Source organism: Juglans regia, chromosome 10 (assembly GCF_001411555.2).
Source record: "Juglans regia cultivar Chandler chromosome 10, Walnut 2.0, whole genome shotgun sequence".
Taxonomy (NCBI): domain Eukaryota; kingdom Viridiplantae; phylum Streptophyta; class Magnoliopsida; order Fagales; family Juglandaceae; genus Juglans; species Juglans regia.
Window position 1 is genome coordinate 23618921 of NC_049910.1, and position 10601 is coordinate 23629521.

The following is a 10601-nucleotide window of genomic DNA, read 5'->3' on the forward strand; positions in this document are numbered from 1 at the left end:
GAGCATAGATGCATATCAATAAAATGTGAGATTTCCTTTTATACATTTTTTGGAGTCGGCCCTAAATATTTCTAGAGAGAGAAGCTCTACCTTCTCTCTAGAAATCCAAACCGAAAACCACCTCAGAGGGGAGGGGGGGTGGGTTGGGAGCTTCGGCTCCTACCTCCCTCCCTCCCTCCTCCTAGATGCAATTTTTTCCAGGTATTTAATTTTTCCATCGGTGTTTTGGCTTTGTTTTTTTTTTTTCCCGATCAAAGCATGGAGAAGTGACATTTAATGTTTTCCAGTGGCCAACGACCACCACGCACCCCACCACAAGGTTCCTAAGTCGCCAATCTTTTAGACTACAAAAAGTTTCGTCAAAAGGAGTGGCGCGTGATCCACACGCGTGGGTCAAAGTGTGCGTGTAGCCTCCATGCACCACCACACAGGGCACACTCCTAGCATGTCGGGTGTGCTTCACGTGCCATTACAACCTCCTTGCTCACTGTTTTTTTTATTTTCAGTGTATTTCACGTTTACGTTTTGTTGTATTTCTATTTTTTAGGTTTTTCCTATACTTTTATGTTGCTTGTGTTAGGTAAAAAAAAAAGATATATATATATATACACTATTAAACTTGTCCATAGCAAGAGAATCCTCTCTAGAGAATGGGGGATGGTTTTTCCCACTCTTCCTTTGAGGATGGGGGGTGGTTTTCCCTCTCCTTTGAGGATGTTGTCCATAGCAACAGCCAACTCAAAACTTCATTACAAATAATATATATATATATATATAGAGAGAGAGAGAGAGAGAGAGAGAGAGAGAGAGAGAGAGAGAGAGAGAGTGTTCATTCACTTGTATTGCAATGGAAAGTTCATTCAATGGCGTGATCAAACCCTACTTTGGGTATGTTTATGATAAAAGAAAAGCTTCTAACAACACGGAAGCAATACCATTGCATGATAACACCGTGCGCCAACCGGATGTTCTCTCTATCTCCAACCATAGGGGTATTCATTTCTTGTAACCCGCTGTCCAACCAGCCTGATTGCATGACGCCATGCAACCAATCAAATAGAAGATCAGATACAAGGGAGACTTCCTCGAATACTTGAACTGCACGTAAATTAAGAAAAAAGACAGGCGTTTCCTGAGAGTTTTTATTGTTTTTGAACCTTTTGGTTTTTCAAGTTATCCTTTCCCAGTGGACTCAATCTTGATTCTGGCTGTCTCTCTCACACATCGAAATTTTCTTTGCTTATAGATACGAGATAACTTGGAACCAACATACCTTCAGCATTATACTGCAAGGTTGGAGTAGCCCACCAGATCAATCTCACTTGTAAGGGGCAAAAATGATTGATGAATTGTGACCACCAAACCCAAATGAATTAGACAATGCCGCCTTGACGTCCAGTCTCTCTTTTTTTGGGCCCACCAGCACACTTGTGTTCTGAAGTGATATGTTGGCAGCATTAGATAATTCAATGCTTAAAGTTAAATCATCATGGTTTAAGGAACACGAAAAAATCGAACAATGGCATGGAATATCATGGTATTAAAACAAATTGACAAGGATGCGAATGAACACACCACGCCTTCATCTGGATTTTCCAGGTTGACATTTGGATGTACCCACCCCGTCCGAATTGCCTATATGAAGAAAGACAATAACATGTCAAAAAGCACAGGGCTGCAAAATGTTACATTTGCTTACATGAACTGTAAGTATGCCTACACTAGGAATATGAAAAACAAGTCATATAGCTCCTTTCTTAATTTTATCTGACACTTCATAAGAATAAATTTAGGAGAAATTAAACTTTGCGGCCCTGAACCACCCATATTGCAATGTGTAACCTAAACTATGAAAAGTTGCAATGTGCACCTTATCTACCATTTGGTTTCGATATGCACTCTAAGTTAAGACCTAGCCATTAACATTATGTCACGTGGACTATTTACTATTAAGCATATATCCAACATATGATATAATCCAGACATTTTGTGCATATTATGTATAGTTTAAATGAGCTAAAATTAAATGGATTTAGTTTGAGAGAGTTTTGGTGATTCAATTTTTAGATCAAAACTAGTTTTTAAATAAGAACTAAGCAAGCTGCATTACCGCTACTTACGAACAACTTGGTTTATTTATAGTTTTACTCAAAAGTATCTCCTTTCCTTTTAACCTGAAGAGGACCCAGCGAAGAAAAGAAAGCGACTAGACTGACGTGCTTATCAGTTCAATTATTTCGAAGGTTTTTCATTCAAAAGGAATGAAAAGCAGATATGGACATTCACAGATGCATTACAAATAACAAAATTCTGTTATTCCCATGTTTTCATTATTACTTGAAGCCCAATGATAACTTCGTCAGTAGGAGATTTTGGAACTCACATTCCCCTTCCTGAAGGCTGGACATGACACTCTCCTTTTCAATTTTGAATTTTGGGCATATAACAGGTGTCATCTCCCATTCTTCTTCTACAGATGACTAACCAAAGGACAACCTTTACATTAATTATTACAATGTGGCACCGTCAGATAACGTATTTTTATAGATTTGTCACACTATTATTTTTTTTAAGATTATATCATGCGGCCTAGTTTCAATCATTTAGCGCAGGGGCATACCAAAGTCTAATGGTAGTTTAGGGTGAACATTGCAACTTTTGGTAGATACACATTGAAATGGAGGTAGTTCTACAGGTGCAATATGTAATTACCCCATAAAGTTACCAAGAAAATGGTTTATGAATTAAAATCCCCACATTGAAGAAAAAAATTGTTTACCTGCACTGCTGCAACAGCTTCCACAGCACCAGCTGCTCCTAATAGGTGACCAGTCATAGATTTTGTAGAATTCACTTTCAACTGTAAAAGGGAGAGGTTATTAATTAAAACAACGGTAATCTTGTCAAGAAGTGCAATACCGTAATCTTAGAGCCAGGTGACATAAAGGTCAAACTCTATGCGTCCAACTTACCTCAGTATTCTGGCCAAAACAATGAATAAGAGCATGGTATTCTTTCAAGTCTCCAGCTTGTGTGGAGGTAGCATGTGCGTTTATGTAATTCACGTCTTCCCTAGACACCCCAGACTGAGCTAATGCCTTTTCTATGCAGAGGATAACACCAACCCCTGTTTTGGAGGGATACAAAGAAACATTAATTACAAATCTTAAAGGAAGAATACGAGGTAGAAAAGTGTTGATGAATTCGAGACTTGGACATGGTTCCTTGTGTAACCAATCAAGAAGGTATTCTAATTCGATAAGAAAATATCACTGTTAACTTGTGCGAGAGGGAAATGAAAATGCATGCTCAAAAGAAGTGCTTGCAGCATTTTTGGATGTGCTAAGCCAAAGATTTCATAAACATTTTGGATTTGAACTTTGCAAATGTTTTCAAAAAGCTAATAACAATTTCAGGAAGAACAAAGGTCAAAACTAATGTTCCAATACTTGGATCTGAAATTTTTGTCATCTATACAGAGAATTAGATGATGATAAACATGAGCACGTGTCATGTATGAAAATCAGCATAAGGGTTGGATGTGAAAACTCCTAACGAAGGCAACAACTGAAAGATCAGCTGTGAATCTCTGTACGGAGAATGCCTCTAGTTCCAATATCACAGCTAATGAGAAAAATAATATATGACAGTATGTATATAGAAATGTTTACAGAAGATACTTTCCCATCATCATCTAAGTACACTTAATCCAGTTTGATCCAACATCTTGGCACCTTGGCTGTTTCAACCAACTTAGCTGAAAACTAATACATTCTTATCTCTCTTGGCAATCTACGACAACCCCCAGAGCAGGAAGTTTATTTCACTTTTGGACGGCCACTATCTTTGACAGTTCCCTCTAGCTTCCAAGTCAGGTTGTTTGCAACCATGTTAGTTTTGCCTACATATTTCTCGCCAAGAGCACTTTCTTGGTATAGATGTGGTCCAGATAGTTCAACTACGTGGGTCTTGGCAATTATGATATTAATTTTCAGGTTTTATCACCCTTTCTATGCAATATCCACTTTGAGATCAACACGGGTACAAAACTGCAATGCAATTTTCCATATATTTTAACTCAAATCTACAGGATAATTGAGAGTGAATGACCCTATAATAAAGCAGCAACAGCTTAAGAGTGAATTATTATGGCACGAAGGAACTCAAGGAGAGTAGGTGAAGTATATGCCATGATGCATACTCACTAACAAAAAAATATGAAAGAAATGTTGAATTTTTAAGTACCAAAGAGAAGACACAATACCATCAGGTCGTGGCTCAGTCATGTGATAAGCATCACAAGTGAAGCTTCCACCCAGGAATTCTGCATAGATATTTGCTCCTCTTCCCTGCAAATCAGCTGATAAAATCATTTACCCAGATGAAACATCTTATCACAGGTAAATACAAGGAAATGATTGAGCTTTATTATTCCTTAGCAAGCGAGAACGTGTATAACTAAAAATTTCACTCCATGAAAAGTCAGAGGCAGTAGCAGTTGATGATAGCATGAAAAAATTCATGATTCACTTTTGTAAGATGAAAACTAATGGATATACATATGAATAATTGATCTGATATAACTGGTAGAAATTTGAGGAATAGAAGAAATGCAACTGAAAGGAGTCAAACCACATAATGGCCAATAATTTAAAAGAAAACGATGTCCTTAGAAGAGCTCACTGCTAAAAGGGAACTGCCTACATACATTTTGGCCTTTTTGAGTCAGGGTGAGAATACCTTAGCATGCTCTAATTCTTCTAAGAGCAAAACCCCGGATCCTTCTCCCATAACAAATCCATCACGATTCTGTTCAATAACAAAAGTAACATATCATGGTAGGATTTCATGGTAAGTAATACAAGGGAAAAATACCCAGGAAATAAAAAAGACCAGGATTGAGGTCTTGAGTATCTTTCAGCAAACAACAATCACATAAATGGACAAAGAATAGAGCATGATATGCTTGTTTGAGGAAATTGCTAGAAATTTATTCGGTAATGATAATAAGGGAGAGTTATGCATCTTTTCTTATTTTCATTTTCTCTATGTGCCAAACAATATTTTATATAAAAGACAAGGAAGCAAAAGAATTGTTGATAACATACAATATCCCAAGGGCGTGAAGCTTTTGCAGGATCACCATTCCTCTGGGAAAGTGCTCTGCATGCTACAAAACCTCCCAAGCCTGCACCAAGTGGAAAATATATTATGTATACTCCATGGTATCACAAGTTGGCACATTCTGAGGAAGTGTTGATGTGGGAAAGTAGAAAAGAGATACCGATAGGTATGACTGCCGCATCTGAGCCACCACAAAGCATCACATCCTGCAGTACAATTTCAGATAGCAACAGATGTTTGGATTCATTTTATAATTAGTTTTTCTTTTCAATGTTAGATCTCATAAAAATCATTCTACAAAAAATTGCAGTTTTCTATAACAATTGAGATTCACACACTTCCATGGAAGAGTGAGTCCTGAATGCAAGAAACTTACAGCTTCACCTCTACTGATATGGTTTGCTGCACTCAATATACAAAAGTTGCTTGTGGCACAAGCCGTAGAGATAGAATAGTTTGGGCCCATCCATCCCTGCAATTTGTTGAGTAGATGAGCAGTTAAAAGGTCAATCCCAAAAATGCATCTTTCATCAGGTTTTATCACTAATTTGAAAGAATATTAAGTTAACCAGATCCATTGCAAGCATGGCAGAACCCATATTTGTAGTCGCAAAAGGTACGCAGAAAGGGTTCATCTTCTTGTATGAAACCCTTAAAGCTTCAATTGCATCGTTAAAAACCTGTGCAAAATACAAGATGTTACTATCACTTAAAGTTTTCAGAATGCACATCTTAATCAAATTGTATATGAGTCAGTTGTATATTCTTATTAGCTTAACATGTTCAACCTTGTTTATTCTAATGAGATATAGCATATCAAACTGCTGAGGATTTGATGTTACCTTCATGCCACCCATTCCCGAGCCAATCAAAACTCCACATTTTCTTTTGTCTAAATCATTCATTACATCTTCTGTAATTCCTCCATCTGCCAATGCTTTTTTGCCCGCAGTAAGCATGTAAAGCATGAATTTGTCCATCCTCTTGGAAAGTTTTGGTGCAACCCATCCATCAGTAGAAAAAGACTTGATCTCTCCAGCAATTCTCTGGAGAAAAGAATACCATGAACAAGAAGAAGAGCAAGCAACAGAAGAAGAGAGACTTGAAATATGGTTTACCGTTGGAAATTGGGAACAATCAAAAGCCTCAATTTCACTTATGCCACTGACACCCTCAAGCAAATTATTGTAGAAAACATCTGGATCATGACCAAGTGGGGTCACCACACCCATCCCTGTCACAACTACTCGCCTTTGCTTTGTGAGAGGTCTCTTTTTTATAGCTACTTCTCTGGCAGGTTCCACCGCTACAGCCATGGCTTCCCCTAAAGTATTGATAAATTCAGTCGTGGTGGCATCTTTATATAGTTAGCACATCAAAACAACTTTATTTTCCTACTTTATCACATAAGACTGACCCATCAAAACAATGAAATTCGAACACCCAGTTAAGAGAAGACTAAAACTATGAATACCAAGAATACAGAATTGAGTTCATAGCCAAAGAGTAAATATCGACATTGGGGTTTGAAACGACTCGACTGCTGCGAGCCAGCAAAATTAATCTCACTGAACCAAGAAGTAGGAAGGAAACAACAAGAAAGCATTTGTCAGTTCTCTTCAATTAGAATTGGGGCCCAGTTACCCATTTCCAACCTCCACTGATTGCAAAATGGAATGAGAACTCAATGCCCGAAAAAAGGGGAAGCGGATCGAGAGTATCAAACTCCAAAGATCTTTTTCCGGAGCTCCCCCCACATGGTCAGTGAAGGTGTTCCCACCCAAGTAAATGCACATCCCACATGATAGGCAATTGAAAAAGAAAACGATGCAATGATGAATACAGCAGAGCATCAAACAAAGAATCACCATCAATGGCAATTTGAGTTTCAACAGAACATCGGTTCAAGCCATCTCAATGATACTCATCACTGTCACAATTCTCAAACGAGCAAGGTCCAAAATTATCAAATACTGTAATAATAAGGACTAGGGCACCAGACTCAAGTACCCAAGCCAGTCACTAGAGAGCAAAAGAGCAGCATTATGCTATGAAAAGGGAAATAAAGAGCCACAATGCTTTTGTGCTTTGCAAATCTAGAACTTCCATTCCATGCATGTGTTCAGACAAGAAACCGCCCGATTTTACTTTTCTTCAGATTACCAGACAAAGAAGCTGAGGGATATACAATCGCAACATGCAAATAGCCACCTTGTGCAACTAGAAACCACTCAAGTTTTGCTGATTCTTTTTTAATAAGATAAAATTTTATTAATACGAAAGAGGGGATAACCCCAGATATAGGAAGTATACAGGAAATCCACCTAACTAGCAAAAGGAACGAGTGCTAGGAACTCATGAAAGATAGAAAAAAGAAGAGGGTGAACAATTGTGGACCACAATCCAATAGGAATAAACAACCCAAGTTGTGGTGATTTACCAGAAATATCTCAAAATATATCCAGTCAACTGTTAAAAAGAGCAAATGAATGAATCTCGTTTGGTGCAATCAGTTCTCATCAGAGAAAGAGGGGGGAAGGGAGGGAGAGGTCCCCTCTCAGTAATATTGAAGAACTCACTTTCCAATAAGCCAGAATGCTCCATAAACTTAACTGGAGTGGACTGCCGGTCCAAGAAAATAATTGATTTTAGACGGAATTATTAAAATTCCTCCCCTTGTATATTCTTTTCATGGCTCTCTATGCAACCAGAGGAAGCATGAATAAAACCAAATACCCGCACTACGTAAGGAAAACAAATAGCACTAAATTAATCTTTAAGCCTCAAGAATATGGAAAAATCTGGATATTCAAAGCAAACCCAGTACAAATTATACACGAGCATGTACGAAATGTAACAAATCTTAAAAAAATCCTAGATTTCCAATGGATACATACATAGAAAGTAATCCCACAATAAAAGAATCACCAGTCATCTATGACAGCGAAAACTTAGCATAGTACCACAGGAAGAAGATTACCGAAACGGGGTGCTCGATTCAAACGCCTCTGTCTACGATTCAGAGGAACGTTATTGGATCCGAACAGAGAGGAAAAACCCGCAGAAGAAAGGCCCTTGGAGCTATAGTACTCGTGGCATGGCTCAAAAGCGAGGCAGGAGCTCATGAGGCCTTGAATGCTCGATCCACACAGGGAGGAAATCAGGCCCCTCTGGAATTCAGAGCTGCATTTGGACAAGACCCTCGTCCTGCTGCGAGCCCATTTGCTCTGTCTCTTGCTGGAACTGAACATGGAAGGGCACGTGGAGTGGTCTGCGCCGCATGTGACCGACATGCAAGCAGCGACCAGCCACGTGCAGAGCGGAGATGTCATAGACGAAGCGGCCATGCGAGAAGAAGAAGAAGAAAACGAACAACACCCAGAAACTAAAATCGAAAACCCAGACGGAAAGTCACGAACTTGGATTCGATTATGTTAATCTAGGCGAAGAAGAGGATGAAGATGTTCATGGATGGTGAAGATGAAAATGAGAGAGGCACAGAGATGGAAGTGTTAGCGCTGGTGAACAGAACGTGAGAAGGAAAAGAAAAGTTGCATTCGTATTTTTGAGTGTTCGGATTGGGAAAGCTTGGAGACGCCAAGTTTTGGGCAATCCGAGTCGTCCTCAGAAGAGAATGCCAAGTACTCTCTCTCTCTCTCTCTCTCTCTCTCTCTGTACTACCCGTCTTATTATGAGGGAGGAGTCCTTTTCTTTTTTCTTTTTTCTTTTTTCTTTTTCTTTTTTTCGAAAAAAAAGGCTAACAAATTTAGAAAAGATCTACTACGAGAGTTTTCAAACCTTTTCAAACCTTTTATGTTAACCAGAGTAAATAGGTATTTTTATAAATATTTTCAAAAGAGAAAAGATATTTATAATCTTAAATTGTATAACAGTTGCGTAATCGTTTTGAAATAAATAAATAAAATATAAGATTTATATAAAAAAATTAATTTTTTAATAATAGACTCTACTCTTTTTCAAAGCGATTACGTAGTGTTTACACACTTCACGGTTGTATATAGAATTACTCTTTTCAAAAACTCATGTAAAGTCTTATTAATTCCAACCTTATCACAAATATTTCATGGTTTTAAACTATTTTTTATTTAAATAATTTATTAATAAAATTATTTAAAATATGTCATATTAATTAATGTGATTAAAAATGATAAAATCATTAAAAAGTATGGTTACTTTTTTTTATCCTAATTTGGGTGCATTCCAATTGAGATAAATAAAACAGAAGTGCCTACATACATACAGGCAACTCATGCAAACAAAATCGTAAAATAATGTGATTTGATGCTATACTTTAGATCTATTTTGTAGTAAAAAAATATTTTATAATTTGACTTACTATATTCATTTATAAGTTTGTCTTTATAAAATAGTCGTGTATACCAAATGAAAATATTTCTCTAAATAAAATTATTTTGAGTGTGAAATGTAGATTTCGGCCATGAGTTTTGCTACACATTATCTTACACACCTCATTTATTTTTATTTTTATTTTATTTAAAAGAATTTTTTTTATTCTTCTTAAATTAATTGAGTTATTCTCCTCATCATCTATACACCACACATTTGATAAGGAAAAAAATTTAAAAATTAAAAAATCATGTATGATGTGTGGTATGGAAATGATAAGCAGAATTTTTGTTCAGGCATTAGCTACAGTCACTGGCTAGTCTTTGTGTCTTGTTGGGAGCAAACAAGGGGGCGGTGGGACTTGGGAGAGCTGTAACTTTTTGTGTTGTAAGGTGGTATACCAAATATGAATGTAATGTATCAGCCATTATTCACTCTCACACCCTTACATCTTCACACCTATAGCTTTTTTATTGGGTGTGAGGATATTTTTCATAAGAATGTGTTTTGCATAGGGTGTGGTGTGTGAGGGGGTGAATAGTAATTGATGAGAAAAATTTTTCTATACCAAATACCAATCATGAGTTCAAATTTTTCATCCCTATGTAATTTGAGAATAAAGCTAATAAATTCATTAAAATTGATTGTTTTTCGAGGTCATAGAAAGAATTATGCTGTCTAAATTCACTTGAAATAGATAGTATTTATTTAATATTATTTATAGCAATTGCTTATTTTTTTAACTAAAATTTATTTTATAGTATCAATGAATATATCCAAACAGAAATGTAAATTTTCTTTTTCGATTTGATTATCAGTTGAGTGTATATTCTTTTGATCTATATATAAAAGAAAAGGAAATTTAGAAAATATTGAATAAATTGGAGAATTGGGCAATGAGTATACTTTCATCACCAAAGAGTATATGCTTGGATATTATTCAACAGATTGAGAATTACAAGGGAAACCCGGCCTACTGCCATATATCGAGATTTTGGTAATTTGGCTAAGAATCCAAACCCTTGTTGATTCCTTATGCCGTTTGGGCGCCATGGCTGTGCGCCACTTCCTTCCTACAGTTTAATTTAATTTAATTTTATTTTATTTTT

General features: G+C 36.8%; 1 protein-coding gene across 3 annotated transcripts; it reads right to left on the reverse strand.

The window, feature by feature from the left end:
* Positions 1 to 812: 812 nt before the first annotated feature.
* LOC108990643 (3-oxoacyl-[acyl-carrier-protein] synthase II, chloroplastic-like) lies at positions 813 to 8826 on the reverse strand. 3 transcript variants are annotated; one of them, XM_018964662.2, is made up of 14 exons: positions 8105 to 8826; positions 6243 to 6448; positions 5967 to 6170; positions 5694 to 5804; positions 5501 to 5596; positions 5285 to 5330; positions 5109 to 5188; positions 4741 to 4809; positions 4265 to 4349; positions 2973 to 3127; positions 2780 to 2860; positions 1576 to 1635; positions 1274 to 1435; positions 813 to 1098 (listed from the first exon to the last, which is right to left on the reverse strand). In XM_018964662.2, exons 1-13 carry the CDS (start codon positions 8469 to 8471, stop codon positions 1319 to 1321), a joined length of 1677 nt encoding a protein of 558 aa, XP_018820207.1. In that variant the 5' UTR covers positions 8472 to 8826; the 3' UTR covers positions 813 to 1098; positions 1274 to 1318. The 3 variants fall into 3 exon arrangements, with proteins under 3 accessions (XP_018820207.1, XP_018820206.1, XP_018820205.1); XM_018964661.2 differs by having other exon boundaries at positions 813 to 1026; positions 8105 to 8803; XM_018964660.2 differs by having other exon boundaries at positions 813 to 1435; positions 8105 to 8803.
* Positions 8827 to 10601: the final 1775 nt, after the last annotated feature.

What these genes read in the sequence shown, in the direction of transcription:
- LOC108990643 (XM_018964662.2), bottom strand. Translation starts at nt 8,471, where the DNA reads ATGGCCGCTTCGTCTATGACATCTCCGCTCTGCACGTGGCTGGTCGCT. An exon ending in CGGGAATGGGTGGCATGAAG is followed by an intron (nt 5,805 to 5,966) that starts GTAACATCAAAT and finishes TATTTTGCACAG; the next exon opens with GTTTTTAACGATGCAATTGA. An exon ending in TGCGGCAGTCATACCTATCG is followed by an intron (nt 5,189 to 5,284) that starts GTATCTCTTTTC and finishes CACTTGGTGCAG; the next exon opens with GCTTGGGAGGTTTTGTAGCA.